At 39.7% G+C, this 24,207-nt stretch overlaps 1 protein-coding gene across 3 annotated transcripts in view; it reads right to left on the reverse strand.

Annotated features, from left to right (window-relative positions):
• Positions 1–412: 412 nt before the first annotated feature.
• fbxl16 (F-box and leucine-rich repeat protein 16) overlaps positions 413–24,207 on the reverse strand; it is an 81,034-nt gene continuing 57,239 nt past the window's right edge. For 2 of the 3 annotated variants that reach the window (XM_038739021.1, XM_038739011.1), the window contains 3 exons: positions 8,790–8,874; positions 4,993–5,056; positions 413–3,415 (listed from right to left, as the gene is read on the reverse strand). In XM_038739021.1, coding sequence (XP_038594949.1) covers positions 3,267–3,415; positions 4,993–5,056; positions 8,790–8,874 — 298 coding nt within the window. In that variant the 3' untranslated portion in view covers positions 413–3,266. The remainder of the gene's footprint in view (positions 3,416–4,992; positions 5,057–8,789; positions 8,875–24,207) is intronic. The other variant, XR_005447423.1, reaches the window with a different exon arrangement.

A 24,207-nucleotide genomic window follows, 5' to 3' on the forward strand; every position in this document is an offset into this window, starting at 1 on the left:
GGAAACGCGCTACTAGTTCACCAGTCACCAAAACAGGAAGAAAAACATTTTCAACCAATAGTGTGATACATACAATAGAACACTTTCCGTTACTGGTTCAAATGGTGTTCACACCAGAAATGAACTGCTCCAGAGTTCACTTGACAGTTCACTTGACAGACGTCCAAGTGTTTGATCTGGACCAGAGCTGGGGTAAACGCTCTAGCCCACCGCTCTCACAAACCAAAGCTAGTGAGCACAGAGCTAGTGCTACAGCGAGCTTACTGGATCATGCTCAAATCTTGCTCAATATTTCTTTCTCTTTTCCAAAGTTTTGTCCATAATAAGCTTCCACAGAATCAAATCAGAGATCTTGCCTTTTGTCATCTTAGTAGACAGTGTAAACATTTCTTAGCCACGACAGAGGTCAGTCTCAGACTTCAAATGCTTTTATGTATATCATACTCGGTATTTCCACATTCAGGACAATTACAGTAAATATAACTTGTCACCACTGTTAATCCCCTATTATTAATGATGGACCCAACAGCAACACAAAGTTGACACATACTTGCACAAAAAATATACTCTTGCGCATTATGAAGATTAAAAAACGTTTTCAGTCTTAATGATGTGTAGCGTCACTGGTGTCTGAAAGAATGTATGTTAAATGTATAATAGGTAGATTATTTCACTCAGGGGTCTGAAATGTCAATAAATAATAAATAAATAAACAGTAATCAATGCATAAGCTAAGTCAGGCCCAAATTTCAAGACAGTTCCACAAAACAAAATTCTTTAAAAAATGCCTATTCAATAAATAAATCATGTCATCACAAATTAATTTAAACAAATAAATAGATAAATAAATAAATAAATATACTTATATACAATGAAGAGATTCAGAACAACCTCTAAAATGAGCCTTCTTGAAACAAAAACGCAGACCAACTAAAAACATGCATGGTCTGCCATGTCCATACACACTCCAGTCCATTTAGTGCAGTCAGCTACAGGCAACCAGCCACATTTTATGCATAATCAAAAGCGATTTGGCACAACCTAATACTGGCTGACACTGATCCAATCCCTTCATTTGGCAGGCATTACATCTGAGGACACACAAGAGGCAAAAAGAAGCTCACTGTTGGGCTCATTAATTTCTTTTTAATATCAGATGATTGTGGGAAGAAACACGACTACTGGAATTTAAGTTCTTTGTTTTTCCTTTGTAACATCAATAACTTATTTTTATTGTTAAATAAACACTTTGGTTTATGGGAAACTTCACTTTTTTTCCTTCTTAGCCATTGTCCAGCCTTTAGCCTTAGCCTTTTAGTACCAGCTTTGAATGCAAAGCTTAGCCTGGCTTAGCTCAATTTATGGATGTGTTTGGTAAATCTAAGGTCTGAGAAAGTGTTTGATCAATAATTTAACCATTCCCTTTGAACCTTTATTTCAAATAAGTCTGACTAACCTGATGGGAACCTGATCATCTGACAGCAGCAAATTAACTTTGTATTACTAATAGTATTTCTAATCGCTGGAGCTGGGGAAATAAGACCCAAGTTTCAATAAACCAGAATTACCCTTTAAGACACAGAGTTGAACCCTTAAAAAGGAACAAAAGCATAGTCTTGAACAACAGCTTATTTAACTCACATTTGATACTTCCAAAGTTCATCTTTAAGTTTCTCTGACTCTGGGTTAAGTTGGAAAACAAACAAAATTATCTTTTAAAACCTCCACAGTACAAGGACCCTGAGCTCCTGCTCATTCCTCACCCTGGCCTGTCTGAGAACTGCTCGAATAATAAATACTGAAATCCCCTAGCCTCCCTTTTAAATTTGAGGTAACCTTATCTTAGCCAGAGAGTCACACAGTGCCTTTGCATTTTAAAATTTAACCTCTAAACATCATGTTTCTATCATTTCGTTATCTTATCTTTCATTATCGTTTCTATCATCGTTTAAGCATTTAAAAGATGGAAGAGGAAGATGATTTTGATTCCAAAAATCAGATATCTCCCCAATTTGGACAAAACTACCGTACCAACAGAAAGATCACTTGTGAAACTCCCTCTGCTATTATTATTAAAGTTATTTAGTCCAGTAAAATTAAATCATCACTGTCAGTTTAAGTCCCACAGTCGCCTCATTGTCTAGTCATGATTCTATTCTATTCATCAGAGAAAGCTATCCTCAGCAGAAACTCGTCATTGAAGTCAAATGCTTTCTGCGCTCGATGCGATGCCTCAGCGACGCTTCCCTTTTTAAAACACAACATTCACAGTTTACAACAACTTATCCTCCAGATCTGTAAATTAAATCAAATGTATCAAAAATGAGAGGGGTGGAACAATAAGCCAATCAACCCAACACAGTAAACTGCTGTTTTTCAAATTTTTTTCAGTTAGTTCATTAGTTTTTGGGGGGTATTTCCGATGACACAGATATGGAAAAAGGTGGTGGCATCCCAAAAGATGGGGAACCTGTGAGTCCATGAAACACACTTCATACACAGAGGAGGGGAGAAAAAGCAAGAGAGAGAAGTTCCATCCCTGTCATTCACTTCCTGAACTGCATCTTTAGTTCTCGCTGATTTCTGTTTCTCCAGCTGGCATGTGGTGTCTCTCTCTAAACACGAGAAAACTTAACATTGGATACCTGGAGAAAAAGAATACACAGGGTATGGAAATAGAAACGTCAGTACTCATGGTCTTGAGGACTTTGTTTCACTTACCATATACAGTATGTGTGTGAGCATGTTTACAGTGTAAGCATGTGTAAGTTCCACCATATCAGCTCAAACACAAACGTCTTTGTTTTCCTTTTCCTAATTCCTTTACACTGCATCTGGATCTGCGCATGTCACTCCCTTCAGTATCCATTCAGCGAAAAGAAAATCATCAAGTCTGTAGAGAAGCTCTCCTCCCTAAAGTCTTTCGTTGATTCTGAAAAAGAAACTTGCTGTCAGACAAGACGTCACACCAAGCTCTTCACTCCAGCATCTTCTTAAATGAAGCTCAAACGCCATCCCATCATCTTCTGGGTCTGGCAAGTACCATCATCTACCTTCCTGCCTCTCTGTCCGCCTGTGGGTCAGTCTATTCAATGGAGTATGGAGGAAGACGGGCAGGGTAGAGGGGCAGGTAATGAGGAATGGTGTGGTACAGTAGGAGCAGTGCAGTCTCTTGGCTAGCATTTGAGAAAAGAGTGAGGAAGAGTATGGAGGAAAAAAGTACGGTGATCGGTCGGTCAGTTGGTCGGTGGGATGGGTCAGTGGTCTTACTCAATGACCATGCAGTGGGGCAGGTGCTGGGAGTAGTATTTAAAGAGCTCGGTGGTGGCTCCGGGGCAGTTGGTCAGCTCCAGCTCCTCCAGCTCCTGCAGCTGGATGAGGCCTGATAGACCAGTGGTAGTCAGCAGGGGGCAGCCTGGGTGGACACAGCAGGAGGAACAACATTCAGCTGTGGGTTGGGTAACAGATTACACCTGGTTACAAAGTGTATCTGCAGTGTATCTGCTGCAGCTAACATTTATTGTCATTATCAAGTAGTGTGCTTATTACTTTTACATTATTAAGATATTCTGTGTAGGACTATAAAATAAGAAAAACAAAAGCAGCAAATCTTCACAGCTGGAATTAGGAAACTTTTTCACTTTAAAGATTATTTATATTCAAAGTAGTTGCATATTGCATTTTTGTAGATTTGCTGTCAGCTCGAAAGTGTATTCACTAATTTAAAAATTTGCATTTCCCATTGGTCAGATTTCAACTTAAGTCCCAAAATCCTAATGTGACCTATCTGCTATTTTTGAAAAAGGTTTGTCCTGAGTGTAGTGGTACAGGAAAGGCAATGGAGTCATCAACATCAAAAGGATTAATTTACCAAATTCCATTACAATCTTATATCTTTTGAAGAAAGACAGGGCTGGCAGCGACGCTGTCTTCATAGACACCGCAGCTCAGCAAGCAGCCATTACGCACAGGTACAGGTAAGCAGTGTGGCCTGAGCACAACATATGATCCACTTAGATACAGTATAACAAGGTTCAGCTGGTTGAATTGTATAAAAAGCAAATTTATAGACCAATCACAATGTTTGAAAAAAATGAGAGGTCATATTATGCTTTTTGGCTTTCCCCCTCTCTTTTGTTGAGTTATATACCTTTATTGTGCTTGTAATATGTTTTCAAAGTGAAAAAGTCCACCCCAAAGAGAGTTCCCATCTCCCACAGAAAGCTTTGAAAACAGCTCGTTTGTAGTCCAGCCTTTTCTTCAGCTTTCTTGTGACGTCACAAACATGCGCCCTAATGCTCGCCTAGCGGCTGTCAGACACACCCTCAGTGGAAAAACACATTGAGCTGCAGCACACACACAGTGACAAGACGTCCGCCTGCTGCCTCCCCTCTCCCTTCCAAACATTAGCTACCCTCCAGGCAGCAATAGACATAAAGTTGTTACTGTGATGTAGAGACAGAGCTCAGTTTATGGATCTAAGATACATTTGTTACAAATTAATAACTCACCACTCTGAAACTCTTGCTCCAGTCTATGTTGCTAAGCTGGTAAGCGGAACATATACAGCTGAACCAAAGCCGTGTTTACCAGCTTTTCAGGACCCGCCCTACTCTGCTTCTGATTGGCTAGTAGTCCTTTACTAGGAACTGCGCATTTGCAACTCCCAAAAAAGATCTGGTAGAAGTGAGATGTATCACTCCATAGCTAAAACAAAGCGTTCAACACACAGGGAGAAAAGAGGAGCTGCAGCAATGTGCAGTATGACATGGTGTTTTTTGAAAATGAAACCATGTAAACCTGTTCTGGTACAACCCCTAAATAAAATGATGAACCTGAAAATGAGCATAATATGACAACTTTAATAAAGGAGGACTTCTAACATTATTTTATTTAAAACATGTCTCAGTGTGGATATAATACAGACAGGTCAGGTCACAGTTTTATTCTAGTAAGGCTTTCTGTGGGGAAAGATAGAGCCATAAATCATACCTGCAAGAGACAGCAGACGAAGACTCCTCATTCCAAATAAATGCTGCAGTCCAAAATCTTGCACCTGCAATCACAAACATAAGTATTTCCATAAATACCATTATATCAGAAGCCCTAATCATTGTGACTGTCTAACTGACAAAAAAATTATTGTGTAAATCTTTTTTATATCAATAAATCACCAAAACATACAAGTTGAGGCTGTCTCATTATCTTTTTAGTTGTCCAATTAAACAGTGAACATAAACTCTGCATTACAGCTTTTTTTTTTTTTTTTTTTTTTTTTACACACATTGCTCTATACTGACTTCATGTTTTCAAAACTGTTTCAAAAAGTTTCTCTCTCTTTACTGACATGCAACACTGACAACATTTGTCAGATAGCAGTGCGTTTCACTATCTGATCCGATCTGTCTGCATACAGCCTACTATTGTTTGTGCACATACAGTATACCGTAGGACTGTATGCTGAAGGACCTTCTGTGGTTTTGGTGATTTACAAAAAAAATGCTCTCTGAAGCTTTTGCATTGCCTGTGCTATTGAGGGAGCATATGTATAAATGAATGTCATCAGCATAGAAGTGTATTTTTGTTTGTATGTCCTTACCTAAGTCTGTTCTCTAATTTATAAAAATAGAGAACAGAACAGATCCCAAAATGGAACCCTGGGGCAGGGGTTCTTAACCTTTCTGGCAGTCCGAACCTTTCTGGCAGTCTGCTAATATGACAGTTATCACTTAGCGGCAAACCAAAGATTACAGGTCGATGGCATTATAATCTTAGACTCACAGGACAGCTGATTCGGTGGTTGCCTAGCAACATTAAAAAAACCACAGCGTTTGCTCTTTCCTAAATTCAACCAAAAAAGGCATTGCTGGGTGTCCACCCAAAGTGATTCCATTCACTGTAGTCCGTCTAGTTATTTTTAAGTTGTTTTTTTTCTTCTATTTTTGTGTCTATAGCAGCATTCTCATAACCCCCCTGGGTCCCAGGTTAAGAACCACTGCCCTGGGGGACCCCTTTAGTTATCTCAAGAAACTCAGATTTATGGCCCTCTGCATGGGCACACTGAATCTGATCTACAAAATAATTTCTAAACTATTTTACAGCATTTGGACAGAAACCAGCATCCCTAAGTTTGTTCAGAATCAATTAATTGTCCACAGAATCAAACGCCTTGGAAAGATCCACAAATAAGACAGCTGTGCCACAAATAAGCACAAATAAGAATGCTGTTTTCTGTCTAAGGCACCAATGAGTTCATATATAATCACCAATGCAGCAGTAATGGTACTGTGGCCAGTTCTAAAACCAGACTGAAAATGGTTTAAAATATTAATTATCAAGTAAAAACTGTTTTAACTGTAAATTCACTAGCAAGGACCACACAATCAACAGGTACAATTAAATGATTTATTGATGATCAAAACTTGCAGTTGCTGAATACAAATATGAAAATCCGCCGTAGCCCCCAGGCACGACAAACCCACTTATAACCCTATGGAGAGGAAGAAGGCGATCAGGAGGCAAGACAGAAAAAGGGGTGGGGGGGGGAATGCAGAATACGAGAGCGAAGAAGAGGAGTTGGGACATGTGGGTATTTATGGAAATGCTGGCGATGACGTAGTTGATGTGTGGTCCCGCTCCTGAAACTCTGCTGGTTAGCACCACTTCACTAGCAAGGACCACACAATCAACATGTACGATTAAATGATTTATAGATAATCGAAATAGAAAGATGTACGAGGCTTGCAGTTGCTGAATAGACATTAGAAGTGTTGTGGGGAAGCTACAATAGGAAAATCCGCCGTAGCACCCGGGCATGACGGACCCCAAAAGCTTCTAGTTACGTGAGAGCATTGGCTGATCTGAGGTCTTTGAGATCTGAATGAGTGTGATGATGGTACGTTTGGGAGGATCACCGGCGCATGATATGTATCAGGTGCTCGGGAATGACGTCAGAGGCTGATCGGGTAACTCTGATACTGAAGGAGTGACCGGGGTAATGGATGGGACAAAAGCATGACGAGAGGGTGCTTGGCGGGAGTGGCAGTGGCATCGGGAATCGAGAGGCTACTAGAATCGACTCAGAGACAATCTGGCGTGTTGTACTCTGGGATCCCAGATCCCAATGGTTAACGAGATTGTTGACTCGGTGATAGCTCGAAAAGCTGTTAGTTTGATGTTTGCTCAAAACGACTATGCTCGACGTGAGCTCGAAGCGACTGAGCGTTTGAAGAGACTTTAGCACGAAGTGACTTTAGCACGAAGTGACTTTAGCGCAAAACAACTTAAGCAGGAAACGACTTAACACGACGTGAGTGACTTAGCTTGGATTGACTTTGGTTAAAGACGACTGTTAGTTTGACCCAAGCTCGAAACGACCGTTAGCTCGATATGAACTTGAAGTGAGCCAGTTCAACGTGACTGAGCTCGAAACAACTTTGGGGCAGCTGTGGCTTTGAAGGTCGGCGGTTCAATCCCCGTCTCCTCCAGGCTGCATGTCAAAGTATCCTTGGGCAAGATACTGAACCCCGAATTGCCTCTGGTGGCTGTTCCGCCAGTGTATGAATGTGTGCGAATGTTAGTTTCTGTTTGAGCACTTGAATGAATGGTGATGTAGTGTAATAACGCTTTGAGTGGTCGCAAAGACTAGAAAGGCGCTATACAAATACGAAGCATTTACAATGACTTGTTCGTTGGATCGACTGTTAGCTCGATGTGAGCACGAATCGACTGAGATGTCGAAGTGACTGGGAGCTCATGCGGCCGATAGCTTGAAGCAACTTTAATACAAAAAGCTGTAACGCAAAACGACTTTAGCGCGAAACGACTGACTTGACATAGGATCGAAACGGCTGAGCTCATAGTGACTTTAATTAAAGGTGACTTAGTTCAAAACGACTTTGCTCTAAAGAACTGTTAGCTCGATGTTCTCTCGAAACGAATGTTAGCTCGAAACAACTGTTAGCCGGATGTTAGCTCGAAACAACTGTGAGCTCGAACGACTGTGAGCCAAATGTTAGTTAGAGGCGACTGTGAGCTCGAAACGACTGAGAGCCGGACGTTAGCATGAAACGACTGAGCTTGAAGTGACTGTGAGCTAGATATAGCTTGAGATCACTGTTAGCTGCATGTTAGTTAGAGACGACTGTGAGCTGGAGACGACAGAGCCGGACGATAGCGTGAAGCGACTGAGAGTCGGACGTTTGCGCGAAATGGCTGACAGCTGGATGTTAGCTCTCAAACGACTGTGAGCTTGAATGATCGTGAACCAGATGTTAGCTCTAACAACTGAAAGCCGGATGTTTACCTCAAAACGACTGTGAGCTCGATGTTAGCTCGAAACGACTATTGGCATCTTGGTGCCTGAAGTCCCTACTGACGCTCTGAGGTTAGTGGTAGGGCGCGGCAACAGGCAACTGCTGGGGTTGCTTGGTGTAATTGCTGTCTGTTACTGTGGTTGGTTGAGGGTGGGCGGCTGGGGGCGCTGGCATCCCGGTGCCCAGTGCCCTGGCTGAAGCCGGTTGGTGGCAGGTGCTGGCATCCCGGTGCATGGACCCCTGACTGAAGTCGGTTATAAAAAAATAAAATAAATAACCAAAGCTGTTTGCAACTGCCAGGGCCTTACCTTTCATCTAGCTTGTTAAAACAAGTTACCATCAGAGTCCGTCAGAGTTTTTCACAGCCTTGAATCTAAGTTGCTATATGATAAATAGTCGAACATCTGCTCATATACTCTTCCCATGCTTTGTTACATCTTTTTGTGTGTATGTGTGGGTGTTTGTGTTTTTTACCTGACAGCACCAGCGCAGATAGAGGCTCCTTAATGATGACATGGTGGACAAGTAGCCCAAGCCAGTGTCTGTGATCCTCACACACCTAAAAGTAGACACAACACACAACATTACACCTGAGTAAACATTCACACACTCTCACTCTTTTAACAGACTGCCCTTTATGTAAAGTAATTCCTATTTGCATAGTTGCTGTATATGCCAATATCAAAATACACTCATTGGCAAATTGTATTATCTCCTGTATATATCTATACATGCTCATAATGCAAATACCAACCCAGACAATCACATAGCAGCAACTCTATGGATAAACATGCATACATACAGACATGATCAAGAGGTTCAGTTGTTGTTCAGATCAAACAGCAAGATGGAAGACATGTGATCTAAGTGACTCAAGTGACTAAATGATTCAAGGGATCTTTGTGATCATAGAATGATTGTTAGTAATTTTCTTTTTCAGCTCATTATTAATTAATGTTTTGTCTATATTATCTTTGTTACACTCATGCCAATAAAGCAAATTAAAGGGTAACCTTTTCAACCTGCACCTTATTTCCCTGTGTTTTTGTGTCTGTGTGACTAAATGGGACAACATTTTTTGAAATTGGTCCAGTATTGTGTACTGCATCAGTGAAACAGGGCTGCGACGTAGAGACAAAAAAGACTGAGTCAATCACACCACTTCACAATTTACCAAATCTGAGGTACCCAAAAGGACACCAGACAAGTCATTTATTTTATAAGAAGAAAATTAAATAATTAGCATCTACTAGAAACCTTAGGTCACTACCAGTTGGGTTATGTACTTAGTTTGTATGTAAGTGAAATAACAGCCTCCATTTGGTGGAAATGTTCTTTCTGTTAGGATTTGGTTCTGTAAGCTTTATTTGATCTTGCCAGGTTTGGGGTTTTGTAGCTTAATCTAGTCCTGTCTCCTGTTTGGTCCGGTCTTGTCCATGCCCTAATTTTGCAGTCTTTCCATGTTTGGTGTTTTACTTTGGTAGATCTGTCCTTGTGTGTTCCCGAGTACTTCACTTCCTGTTTTATTTTGTAAGCTTCTGTGCCTGGTGTTCTTGTTTAGCTTTGTTCCTGTTGTTGATTACCTGATGTGTTTCAGCTGTGCTTCCCTCCTTGCTCGTTTGCCTGTCTATATATTGTCCTCAGATGTGTTCAGTGTTTGTGACGTCCTTGTCTGTGTGGAGTGTTCCATCATGTACCTGCACTTGTGGCTTTATCTGTGTGTTTGTACCTTGTTCCTATGTTTTGGATTTTTTCCCTGCGGATTATGTTTTTGTTTGGACACTTTTTGTTTTGCCACTGAGCTCCCAGTGTAAGCCTACTTTACTTGTTTAATAAATCTTTGTTGGACTGCAATTCCCTCGCCTCTGTCTGCATTTGGGTCCACTGCTCTGTTTCCTGCTGCACTCAATTACCCCTGACGTGTATATCAACATTGTATGTAATTGTAGACTGAAAAAGATACAGGCTCAGATTTCAGATTAAATGCTCTAAGAAACTGGTTCAGCACATAAAGAACAATATCCCATTGTAAAGGGAGAAACACATGTACAGAGGACTTTACTGCCTTATCACAGATTTAACTTAAACACCTTTGCTACTTTATCAGCCATTTCTAATGACCTCAACAACTCCAATTATATATTCATCAAACCTCTAACAACAATATGAACAGCATAAATGATATAACAGTAACAATGACTAGCACATGAATACTTATAAAAGTAATAATGGTCACAATGTTACAAGAATAACAGTACTGAATGGCAATATGAAACTCTTGTATTTTAATGCAGACTAATATAAATAAGGCAAAAAATATTAAAACATGGAATAACCGTAAAAAAAAATAAAAAAAACACAAAAAACCCCCACACAATATCTCGTTTGGTGTGGCTGCTGGCTGAACAGGCTAGTAGTGAAAGTGCCACTAAATTCAGCCAGGACGACTGAAAAGATCCTGGCTTAATCCACTATCTTGGTTTTGTGAAATAGCCCTCAGGACTAGGCTAGTTTGGAGGGTTAGGCATCTCATTTATATAAACTTCATTAATGAAACAGAATTTTTTGAAAATTAGTCTAACAGCTCAACAGTCACAACAATCATCCAATAAAACAAGCAGCAAGGCTCTCACCCTGCTATCAGATTAGCAGACGATCTGATATTTCTAACATTTGACACTGCAGGATTCTTGAGGATTTATGCTGACAAGCTTGAAAATTTTTGTTTGTTTTTAAATATATTTATTTTAACAAATGTTCTGTTTGCATCTCAAATAATTCCTGGTTAATATTAAACTTCTGACTCTACAACTAAAAGCTTTTAAGCACTGCCTGAATTCTAGCAGAAGTAGAACAAGAAGAACGTAGTGATGGAACGCACTCTGTAGCTCTGTAGTTTGTCCGTTTACAGCTACTGTAGATACATGACAACACAACGTGGTGACGTCCATGGAAGGGGGGACCCGCAGTTATAGATATAAATTACTCATTCTAAGGTAATAAAAACATAACGATTTATTATGTAAAGTCTTTATACACCACTGAAAACATAGTTATGGATCTTATATTGCATTTCTGTCGATAGATCCACACTGAACCTCTAAGGAAATTAACAGATCAGTATATCGTATCATAACACACTGACCGATGTGGAGGGGGAACAGGAGATTCACAGCATCTATGTTTCCACACATTAGCCTATGATGATGTCAATGTGACAACTACAAGTGTATGGTCACAATTGCTACATTGGAATTATTATTTTATGTATTTATCCAGATTTAAACATTTCATATAATGTAGTTACTCAGTGTAGTATCCATCAAAGTAAGAGCCTGTTGTGGAAGAACTGCAAGAGGCTTCTGCTCTGCAGGCCAGCTTGATGACCACACACTACTGTCTTCTTTTCCTGCTTAAAAACAGACACATCATCTGTTCACAGGTAACTCATGCTTGACCCTTTAACATCAACATTTGGATACAAATCCTTATTACAATTTACCTGCATTCCCACATTGTAGACTTGTTGTTAAAAAAAGCAACTTTGCAAGTAGAATAGATGAGTCCACTGTATTAAACTGAGCTCAGCAGAAGTTCTGCCACGTTGGAACACACCTCACACTGATTTATTTTCATCCACTTCCCATCTGCAGCACCGTAATGTGTTATAATGACAAGACTGTATGGATTTTATTAGCATAGTATTGTCCTCTGTGCATCAACTGTACATTTTAGGCACACACTCTGTGTGTCAAAGACAGACCCCACAAGTACATTTTTCCTGACTTCCAGCCCTAGTTCTTTGCCTCTGTGTCTTTCTTTGTCAGGGTGACGACAGAGAGACTGTAGTTCTGGCATCAGGCTAGCAGATATCGATGTTCTCTGGGAATCTTATATGTTTACAGCTTACTGGTAGATAAGAGTGCAAATACATGATACTAATAGATTTCAACGTGACGTAGGTAACAGATTTAGGCCAGTTAAAGATGACCTTGTTGGGAGAAACAGATAGATAGTATGGGATAGCAAAGGGAAAATCTTGGGAACAGGATGTTTCATTAGATTGGTTTTGGTGCTACATTGTATCCGTACGCTGTGTGCTGTTACCATTCTCCTCAACCAGGGTTAATAAACAATGCTTTGTAAGATATCCTGAGTTTTCCTAAGACCTTCTTCAGTGACAAAACTCACTTTAGTTAGTGTGAGAGCTTAATATTTTTATGCATTTTAAAACAAATGGGTTTCAATGGGAGCAGGGGCTCAACTTTCTTCCAACCTACTCAAGTTTAAGAGCTAAATGCTCTGGCATATTTGCAGTTACAGACTCCATTGGAGCTGCAAGTTGCAGAAAAGGTGTTGATCTTTCAAAGTTGTACTGTATTTGGTGTTTGCTTAAAAATGTGAATCCAAAGTGAAGGGTTTTACAGCTTTTAGCAGACTTTAGGGTGTGTCATGAGACAGGAGGATTTGGCAGAACAGATTTGTTTTCGTAAACTGCTTCCAGTCGCATATATTTATCTCTGTAAGCACAAAAAAGGCACCATAATGTAGCCACATGCCTTTTCTCCCTCAAAATGGCAAAATCTTGCTCAGTGGAGTTAGTGTTTAGTGTTTTATCTATGAACCTTAATTGATTGAATTGAAAGTCACAGTCGTCTCTCATTCACTCTCTGTTGTAGCTGCAGCCTGAGTCTCCCCCTGTCACTAATTCTTTAACTTGCTATATCTTCCTCGCTGTTTGGAGTTCGGACACACAATGTATTTTTATGCTCTGTTACTCAGGCTGTAACTAAAAACACCAACATGATAGCAGAAAAGCTTTTTTTGAAGCAAATACACTTTTTGTATCAACAAAGGATCAAATTGTGTCATTATAAGCAGGCTGACTGGTGGTGCAGTTAGTTAGCTGTCAGGCTCTTAAAGCAGTACCTCTTATTACAGTCATGGGTTCAATCCCAAAACAGAACTGAAGAAATATTTCTTCAAATACATCTAATTTTGATGCCTAAATGTTCTCAAAACCTTACAAAACTTTGCCCACACACCAGGAGGGTCAACAACCAACAGGAAGTTGGCCATTTTGGATTAAACTGTCATATATATTTACACACTCTGCACTTTAATGAACTCCTCCTAGAGAATTAGTCTGTGTGACTTAAAATTTTTCCTGTGCAGCCCTTTCCTATTGATGATTACACGTTATACAAATGTTGAGTTTTGGTTGACCGGCGGTGCCCGTGGGGTGGAGTGGAATATCAATGTTTCGTCACAAAACAGGGAGTTGTTATAGTGTACATACTCACATCTATACCAAATTTGACAAAGGTGTTAACAAAGCAGCCCCCGTGGCACGTTTCACCTGCATATACGAAATTTCTGTGGCACGTGTATCATGTTCAGATGTACCACAAAGCCTCTTGGACGGAAACTCTAATCCCAACAGGAAGTCTGCCATTTAGAATTTTATGGTAATTTTTGGATGATTTACAGGCTCCGTACTTTAACAACCCCTCCTAGAGAATTAGTCTGACAGACTTCAGATTTTCACTGTCTACTGGCATGGCATGGCATCCATAATTGATGATTCGCCATGAAAGAGGAAGTTATTGTAACTTAAGTCTACATGCTCACATATGCACCAAACTTTAAATATTTGATAAGAGTCCCGCCCTGATCACATCTGCAAGCCAAAATTCACCTGTTATCACAGCGCCACCTGCTGGCAACAGGAAGTGACTACGTTTATGCTGTGATGAACCACTTCTTGCAGGTTGGCTGTATCTACCTCAAAACTGTCGCAGAAAACTCTTAACACATTGATGATGCCATGTTGTAAAGCGCATGACTTTTCCTTCAATGGCGTATCCATGGCAAACGAAGTTCCATGCTTCGTCGTGAAACACGAAGTCGTTGTAACTTAACTGTGCATGCTCAAATCTGTACCAAACTTTGCGTGCTTGATAACTGTCCCACCCCGAACACATCTACACGGCAATATCCAATGGTAGTCGTAGCAGCAAATGCTCTGCAGCGCCACAATGGGGACACAGGAAGTGATTAACACCTTTGTGCAGCGTCAATGCAAATTCACAGCCACACCGGCAGAGCTCCAGAATCTGCAATGTGGCCGCTTCACACCTCGACGCACTACACGTGCAAGGGCTTCATAGCCCCTCGTAAGGCAGGCTTTTTTTTTTTTTATCTGCGCTCTGCTTTCCTGCATTTGTTTTACTTTTGGATTACTTCAATGCCAAATACGCAAATAAAGACAAGAGAGTATCAAAGATGCTTTTTCTGCTCAGTGTATTTTTAGAGAAAATAAATAAAATATCCCATTCCCATGAAATTAAAATCTATGTTTAAATGTTTTTATAGCCTATCAAAGACAAAAAATGTTGTTTTGAAGGTATTCTTGTTGACATTTTAGAGAGTGTCATTTCCTGGAAAACGATTTTAAAATGCTGATGAATCATCCTACACCAGGGGGTGTCACGATCCTGTCCTGAGCTGGTCTGGGTTATATTATTTTGGCCATGCCTTCTGTGTTTTGATTTTGGTTTCTCTGTGTCTGGGTTCTGTCTGTTTGTTAGGTATCATTTATATTCTCTACCAGTTTCAGTAATTAATCTGATTTTGTTCATTCAGCTCTAGTCTCTGTCAGCCTTTATGATTATTCATCCACATCATTTGCCCATGTCTGAGTTCTGTTTTACCTTAGCTTCTGTCTGTGTTCCTTGTTGGTGTTAGTTTATTTGTGATCTGTCCGCTTGTTTATATTACTCTGATGTTTAGTGTTGAGTAACTTGTTTTGTCTTTTCCCCCTCAGTAATCTGCCTGCCTCTCTCTGTTTTCCCTGCTGTCTCACTGCCTGCCTCGTTACCTTGACACCTGCGTAGCTCCCACCCTGCTCGTTAGTCCCTGTGTATATATACACCTGGTGTTTCTGTCTTATCCTTGTGCTACTGTGTGTTGTCTGCTTAGTCTCGCCTCGCCTCGCCTCGCCACGCCTGCTCGTTCTCTGTCAGATTTTGGATTTACACTTGTTCTGGATTATTCTGTTGGATCACCTTTGTTTTCTTGGAGTGTGTTATTTTGGATTCAGCCACTCCGTTTGCATGTGAGCTTGCCTTTTGTTTGTTTATTAAAACCCCTTGAACTATACCTGCACTATCCGTGTCCTGTATTTGGGTCCAACCTGCTTCACCACACAAATCCTTGACAGGGGGCCTGTATTAATTTAATTAAATTTAGCGTCCAATGAAAAGCTTTCTTTATTTTTACGACTGCTGAAAAATAGGGTTTCTGGCACCACTGATTACTATACAAAAGCACATCTTTTATTCATTGATTTTGCTGAAACTGGATCTTATTTAATGGAAAATATCATTTATGGATTTCCCTGATGGACACACAGCTTTACTTGTTGCTGTAGCAGGTCAGCTAACAGGAGTATGTTTAGTTTTTATTTATTCAAACACACAAAACATACAGTCAAACTGGAAAATAAACACTGACCCCATCAGCAGACAGTATATCCAGCATACAACCCCATATACAGGCTGATGATGCAACTGACAAAATTTCCATCCATTTTTTAACATCTGGGGCGACTGAATTATTCGAGCGGCATTGACCCATCCCAACTTTTAAGACCCCTCGTTCATATTTAGATATATTTGACATTTCTGTTTGGTCCCCTAACAGACACAGTCTTGGTGACACAGGTACCACCCAGCCACTCACTCACATGTTCCAGTACTTTCTCACAAAACCGGTAGACCAGTTAACATCCCCAAATTACATGTAAAAATGTCCCTTTTTCACTCTGACACTTCCAACATAATTATCTGGTACTGAATAAATTCGCCTCTCTCATGTGTTTCCCTGTATTAGCTAAGATATTTAACCAATCCTCCTCACTCAGATCACACCCCAGGTCTTTCTGCCAAATGATCCTCAGATTTTTACATATATCTTCTCGTATACCATTAAATGTCTTGTACAACCCCAATTACAATGAAGTTGGGACGTTGTGAAAAACGTAAATAAAACCAAAATCCATTCATTTGCAAATCCTTTTCAACCTATATTCAATTTAATACACTACAAAGACAAGATATTTAATGTTCAAACTGATAAACTTTTTTTGCAAATATTCACTCCACTTTGAATTTGATGCCTGCAACATGTTCTAAAAAAGCTGGGACAGGGGCAACAAAAGACTGGGAAAGTTGAGGAATGCTCAAAAAACACCTGTTTGGAACATTCCACAAGTGCGAGAGAGTGGGTACAAGACTGGCCTGCCATTGAAAATATGTGGCGCATTATGAAGCGCAAAATACGACAACGGAGACCGTTGAGCAACTGAAGTTGTACGTCAAGCAAGAATGGGAAAGAATTCCACCTACAAAGCTTCAACAATTAGTGTCCTCAGTTCCCAAACGCTTATTGAGTGTTGTTAAAAGGAAAGGTGATGTAACACAGCGGTAAACATGCCCCTGTCCCAGCTTTTTTGGAATGTGTTGCAGGCATCAAATTCAAAGAGAATATTTGAAAAAAAACAAAGTTTATCAGTTTGAACATTAAATATCTTGTCTTTGTGGTGTATTCAATTGAACATAGGTTGAAAAGGATTTGCAAACGTATTCTGTTTGTATTTACGTTTTGATTCCAATAAACAGGTTTCTTACCAGTACGTAGTGCTGGGTTATACCATAGAGAGGCGTAAGGTTGTCTTAAGTGAGAAATACCATATATCTAATGAATTTCTCTCCAGACTGCTTTAGAATAAGACAACACTGGGTTTGAAAAATAATTATGCCTAGAAGTTGTTACACTATGTGAGAGGACATCCAGAGGTTCAAATGGGCTAGTTAGTTCCCTTTCAATTTTGATCCAGCTCAGCTCATGATCTATCCCCTTCCAATGTTTTATCATTCTAGACATTTCAAATGTTAGATTATATAATCTTACATTAGGTAGACCCATACCTCCTTTTTCCCTCGTTGACCACATCTTCTTCCAATAAAAAGTCTTTGATAATTATATTATATTGTTTAAACAGCTGTGGTGCTATATTGACGGGCAACATCATGGAGAAACAATTGAATTGTGGTGCAACCACCACTTTAATTACATAAATTTTTCCCCTCAGTGGAAGCTTTAATTTTCCCCATTGATCCAGGTTCATTTTTATTTTCTGTAGGAGTGTTTCCATATTTGAGAGCATTATTTCATACAGATTTGTATTTACTTGAATGCCTAGATACTTCATTCCTCTGAAGGTAGAAACGTGAAGCCAAATGAAGTGATAACCCCAGAGTGACATGTATGCGATATCGGCACACATTCTGATTTATGCCAGTTTATTTTATAACCTGATAATCTAGAATATGACTTGATAGATTCAAGTAACACTGTCAGGGAGTCCCCAGAGTCCGCAAACACTGCTAGGATATCATCAGCATACATAAATAGCTTGTGCTCTCTACTCCCTGCCTGCACACCTTTAATCCTCACATCAGCTCTGACTGCTACAGCTAATGGTTCAAGAACCATAGTAAAGAGCAATGGGGAGAGAACACATCCCTGTCTTGTCCCCCTGGGAAGACAGAAAAAATCAGCCATTTGTCAAAACAGCTGCTCTTGGGCTAGAGTAAAGTATCTTCCCACAGTTAGAAAAGCCAGGACCCAACCCAAATTTTGAAAGACTCGACATGAGAAACCCCCACTCTCCGGTCAAAAGCCTTCTTAGATGTTATCAACTGAAGACCTTTTCTTAATAAAACCTACTTGATCTCCATGTATAATTTCTGGCAGTATTTTCTCTAGACGTGACGCCAAGGTCTTTGTCAGAATCCTACAATCCATCCCTAGAAGGCTCACAGGTCTGATACTAGACGGATCTGAAGTATCTCCATCTTTCTTAGGAGTAAGAGAAATTAAAGCATTGTTAAATGTACCCGGCAGTGAGCCCCTCTCAAATGCCTCTGTGTATACCTTATGCAATATGTGGGCCAAGATATCAATATATTTCTTGTAATTTTCAACCGGGAAGCCATCCAAACCAGGTGACGGTTTTCACTGGAGCATCCAGCATGTCTTTTGCTCATTAGATACGGTGTGCTTCTGGATTAGAAGCACAGGAGGATGTGTATAGATTTTCATAAAATTTTCTAAAAACCTGATTCATTTCTTTTGATGAAGTTACTAACCCATTATCCTTCTTAATCATTGAATTGTATCCTGATGTCTTAATTGTCTCGCTAACAATCTGCCATTCTTTTCACCCCCTTCATAGAAATTAGTTTTTATCCTAAATAAGGCATACTCGGCCGTTTTGTATAGCTTATCTGAATAGTGACTTGCCAATTCATTCTCAAATTTTTGGATCTCTTTGTCTAATGCATTTTCTTTATTCGCATTCTCCTTTTTCATTTTAGAGGCGTGAGCAATAATTTTCCCGACGGGGGAGGATTGTGAAGATCAGTGCCGGGCAAGCAACGAAACTGCGCTCAGCAGCCTGAATACGACATGAACACAGCCTTAAGTTATTTGACTCAGAGTGACAAGAGCCAAAACCAAGAATACCATCTTCGTACCGTATTCCCAGTGTTCAAACAGGCCTCCGTCTGTCTCGGAGAGTGTGCTCGGTCCCGGCTGCTGTGTTCACTCACTGAGAGCTGGAATCAGTCCGCACAGAGTCTGGATGACGGCGAGGGTGCGTAGCCATATTCAACTACTGGCTACACCCCAATCAATATCTGCGACAAATCCCTCACCAGCTGTGTGTTTTTACAGGAAAAACGTAAATAGCAAATAGCAGTCCGCTTTCCATTTAATGGAAACTTTGTGCATCCCTATGTGTAATCTCCATTTCTACAAAACGGGAATTTTTACCTGTAATCTGATTACGTCTTTTTTTCTGCACTGTAACGGAATACAGTTACTTTATTTTTGTATCCTGATTACGGAACACATGTAATCCGTGGGTCTATTCCAAGTAAGTGTTGAAAAACGATATATTATTCTTTGTGTGGTTCATTGAAGGTTATAAATGATCACAATGTCCCGCGAGGTGCAGACAACTCGGCACAACACTGGTACAGTTGGTGGTCTCTCTTCCTGTCTGCCACACACACACGCTTAAGCGCACCGACGCCTTCAGGGTTAGGGTTACAATTTTGGATTTATTCACATACTTTAAAAAGATTTATTAAAATCTTCTTTCTTTTCACATTTTTACTCACAGCATTTTGTGTGGAAATTTATAACATAATAGTAAGGGTGCTCCCATTGTGATTTATAACTAACTACTTTAACTAGTTTGATCGGTGGTCTTTAAACATACCTGCACCCAAACAGGTATGATGCCAGCATCCTCTCCTCGAATTTATCACTTACTCCTTGTCTGCTTGACGCTGTATGCATTTGGAGACTTGCTGTATTCCTCTGTGTGTGTCTCTAAGACTGGATCTGCCAGTTAGATGTAGTTCTAGAATAACTTAACTATAGTTCCTTTCCAATGTCCTGATCTGAGTTTTAAACCTGCAAATAGTTTTATTGAGAATATACATGTTTTTAAAAATGGCAAGGGTCTTAACTTCTTACATCTAAGTATAAGGAGCTTATTGTCCAAGCTGGATTTTGTAAAAATCCTGTTAGACCAAGCCAACCCTGATGTTCTTATCTTATCTGAAACATGGTTATCAACGAGGATTTCTGAGGGAGATATCGCTTTTGACGGCTATTATGTAATTAGAACTGACAGGATAAGTAAGGGCGGAGGAGTGGCCATGTATATTAAACATCACATTTCTGTCCACATGCTGAGCTCTATTACTGTGCCAAAATAATATGAATATATGAATTTTTAGCTTTGAATCTTGAGTTATGAAGAAATTGTAACATTACTGTGGTAGGTGTTTATCACCCTCCCTCTGCTAAGAAAGTCTTGCTAAACCAGCTGTTTGATTTATTAGCATGTTTTATGTCATCTGAAGTGGTTGTTCTTGGCGATTTTAATCTTAATTGGCTGACAGATGACTCAGATCATATAAAGGAGCTGTGTGATGGTCTAAACCTGAACCAGCTTATAACTAAACCAACTCACCCTAAATCCTCATTAATTGACTATATTTTAACTAATATCTATATTAGTCAACTGGTGTACTGCCCCTCTGCATTAGTGACCACTGTCCTATTGTGTGTATCACAGATGTCAGAAACCTTAAATCCAAACCTAGGCTTGTTACTAAAAGGAATTAAAAAAATGTTTATGAGCAAGATATCTCAGATGCTGAGAAAGTGCTAAAGGACTGCACTGCTTTTTGATTCAATTGAAGAGATCCATGCTCCAATGACTAAGAGTCAGGGTTAAAAATAGATCAAATCCCTGATTTAGTCAAGAGATCTCTGAGGCCATGTATAAAAGAAATTTGGCATGGAAGAAAGTGAGAAAATCAACATTCATTTCTGACTGACAGTCTTTTGAGCAACCGAGAAATCTGTGCATTATGCTTGTACGAAAGGCAAAATCAGCATACTATGTAAAAACCTTATCGGAATGTTATGGAGACCCGGCTAAATTCTGGAAAACAGTTAAAACTCTAAAAAACAATTCTTTCAACCCTTTACCAAAAGAAATAATATCGGATACAGGACCAGTTACTGATAAAAATGCAATTATGCAAGCATATAATTTGCATTTCATTGCAGCTGGTTCTTTATTTGAAAGAAACTCTACGGCTACTTCTAGTGAAACCAAGAACAGAGTAAGTGATTATTATAAAGCTGTTATTGATACTCAAGACGGTGGATCAATATATTTGACCGTAACAACCCGAGCAAAATCTATTCGGTCGATAACATTTGAAAAGGCTACACCAGCCGAACGTAAACAATTTTACTTCCATTCACGTTAGCGGAGGGCTAAACCAGAATTTAGCCTGCTCGGCCGGCAAAAGTTAACACAGTGGACACTGTAGCGCTACTGCCGACTAGCATTTGGGGGTGTAATTGCAGATTGACAGACACATGAACGCACAAGTATAAATGCCTGACCCTATGCAGGAGTATAAATCAAGCTTTAGTGCTGCCCCACTGATTTCTGAAGCCGTGACACATATTTTTAGCCTTACATTAACTATTACACTATTACAGCAACTACTTTACTTGTTAATGATATTGTCAAAGCACTTGATGAAAAATCTTATTGTGCAGCTCTTTTTATTGACTTTACAAAATCCTTTGATGCAGTTGATCATTAAATTTTGCTGAGAAAATTGTCCTCAACCGGTCTGACAGGTAACACTGGCACATGGCTTAAAAATTATCTGAGTGATAGAACACAGGCCATTCAATATTAGGTCCCTTGTTATTTACTCTCTACATAAATAATATCTCTAACACTGTGAGAAATTGTAAATATCATTTTTATGTGGATGACACAGTCATTTATGCTACTGCCCCATCCTATGCTCAAGCACTTGCTCTTCTTCAATCAGACTTTTTAATTGTACAAAAATGTCTTATTGATCTGAAGCTGGTACTGAATTCAAGTAAAACTAAATATTTACTCTTCTCTTCCATGTCCAGAAAACAACATTTAGATTAGCTTAAAATCAGTACACTGGATGGTACTGTTATGGAACGTGTTCCAGCATACAAATACTTCGCTATTTGGCTGGATGAACATCTTACTTTTAAAACACATCTTATATGTTATGAATATTTATCTGTTTGCTGTACACAGGGCTCAGCTGTAAAACAGACCTTGGTCTCAGTCTGATTCTCTGTATAAATAAAGGTGAAATAAAGGTGAAATAAAAAATTTTAAAAATCCTAAATGTTTCCCCGTAAATCTCCCATATTTTTAACCTTTGTAAAATCAAATAAATCTTCGACTACTGGGTGTCAACCCTACTATGGACACTTATTTTCATTTCCCTAACAAAATTCAGGGGAATCCAATCACACCTTTACTGACGGCTTTTTAAGAGGTTTGTCAAGCAGGCCAGAGACTCTTTTGACTGGCCTTCAGAACTCTTCAAAGTAAAAGCTCTTAATAAACTGGACATAAATCATTGCTGCAAAAGACATTCTTGCGCTGAGTGATTGTGTGAGCTGTCATGACTGAGATCTATTTCAGCACCAGCCGTTATCAATTTATTTCTTTTTTATTTTTCTGCTATTGAAGCAATCTGGCCAGATATTATTGCTGGCGGGCCGCCTATAGCCAACCACTGATGAATGAAATTTTGAGTCTATCGGCCACAAGGTGGTGCTGTTAATCGTATATCAAATAACACTCCCATAGAAATAAATTCATTTTATATCTCCAACCACAAGTCCCTAATTTGAAACTCTGGTCATTTATTCACCACGGGCCTACGAAGCCACGGCGGGGCGCCCAGGCCAACTTGTGCAGCCTCTGCGGGGCAAGGGGCGCAGCTGGCGCCGGGAGGCTTGGAGCCCTTGCCCACTTATCTCCCACTTACAATGCTGTCCTTTCATCACTTCCCAGGAAACTCAACAAACGTAACCTATTGGCCTCAGGTGAAGATACCAACAATGGTCGTTCAGTCTTGGCCTGGGGTAGCCGTAACGACTGTCATTAAAACAACCAGGAACACTAAAGAACCAGAAGTATCGACGATCCTGGCAAACAACCCCACTGAGGTTAAATAGCTGAGTTTCCCTGCCAGTCAGTCAGAACTGAAGAAGTCGTTTGGATGAAGGACGAAACGTCTTCCAGTATCTTCAACCAAGTCCAGTTGCCCTTGACTTTAACCTTTGTTGGATAACTATGACCTGGATGACTGAGAATCTTCACAGACATCTTTATCATCTGTTCATTTTAGGACTAATTAAATAAATATACAGTATCCTATATAATGCTACATGATAAATTAAAGACTTCAAATAGACCCAGCGATTGGTGATCTGTAATTGGAATCAGCCGATACGGCTTTCAGCAATCGGTGATTGGCTGTAGGCTGTATATTAACTTATTGGAAGAAAAATGGTCGTTCTATATAGACGTTGAGCACCCCCATATAGCCAAAATGCTATGATCCTACTTCCACGACGATGATTCAACGGTGAGAATGGCAGTCATTCGCTCATGTTCTATGAACTAAGGAGCTTCTCAAAGATCAGATTAGATTTTCCATCAACCTCATCTCAAGAAGGTCATTCATGCTTTTATTTCATCTCCATAACTTTTATGTATTTCATTTACAGATTACTTTAAATTATTTTATTCAGGTTCGAGGCACAAAAATACAATAATTTCATGCCTTCAGCTGGTACAAAACACATCTGCTCTGCTTTTAAATTTTTTTCAGTTGTTTACACACTTTCTGAAAATGTGGCTCATTTTTTTTAAAACTCAAAAATAAATACAAAAACACAACACAAACACTGCGTTCAAAATAATGTTTTGGCGGCTGTGGCTTAGGAGGTCGAGCAGGTTGCCCACTAATCATAAGGTAGTTCAATCCCTGGTTCCTCCAGGCTCCATATTGAAGTGTCTATGAACAGCCCCTCCTTTTCGTGCACGATCTGAATCAAAACATGATCATGCACTAAATCAATCCAGAGTTGAATTGTTAGTAATGCACACATTTGTCCAAGACTAATTCCTTCAAGTTAACTCTGATAAGTTAGTCTATCTATGTTATTAACACAACATTGTCAAATAAGTTCAAAAAGACTACAATTCAGGGCTGTGGCTCAGGAGGTTATTAGAAGATCTGCAGTGAGCTGGGCGGATGCAAACATTTAGAAAATCAGACATGTGTCTTTTCAGTTTAAGGCTTAATTGTTCTACTAATACATCTGAAATCTAGTGAACGCACTCCATGGTACTGGTGGTTGTGTTGGAAAGCAG

This window comes from Micropterus salmoides, unplaced genomic scaffold, assembly GCF_014851395.1.
Source record: "Micropterus salmoides isolate LMB-PRFRI ecotype aquatic unplaced genomic scaffold, ASM1485139v1 Ms_hic_scaffold_10, whole genome shotgun sequence".
Lineage (NCBI taxonomy): Eukaryota > Metazoa > Chordata > Actinopteri > Centrarchiformes > Centrarchidae > Micropterus > Micropterus salmoides.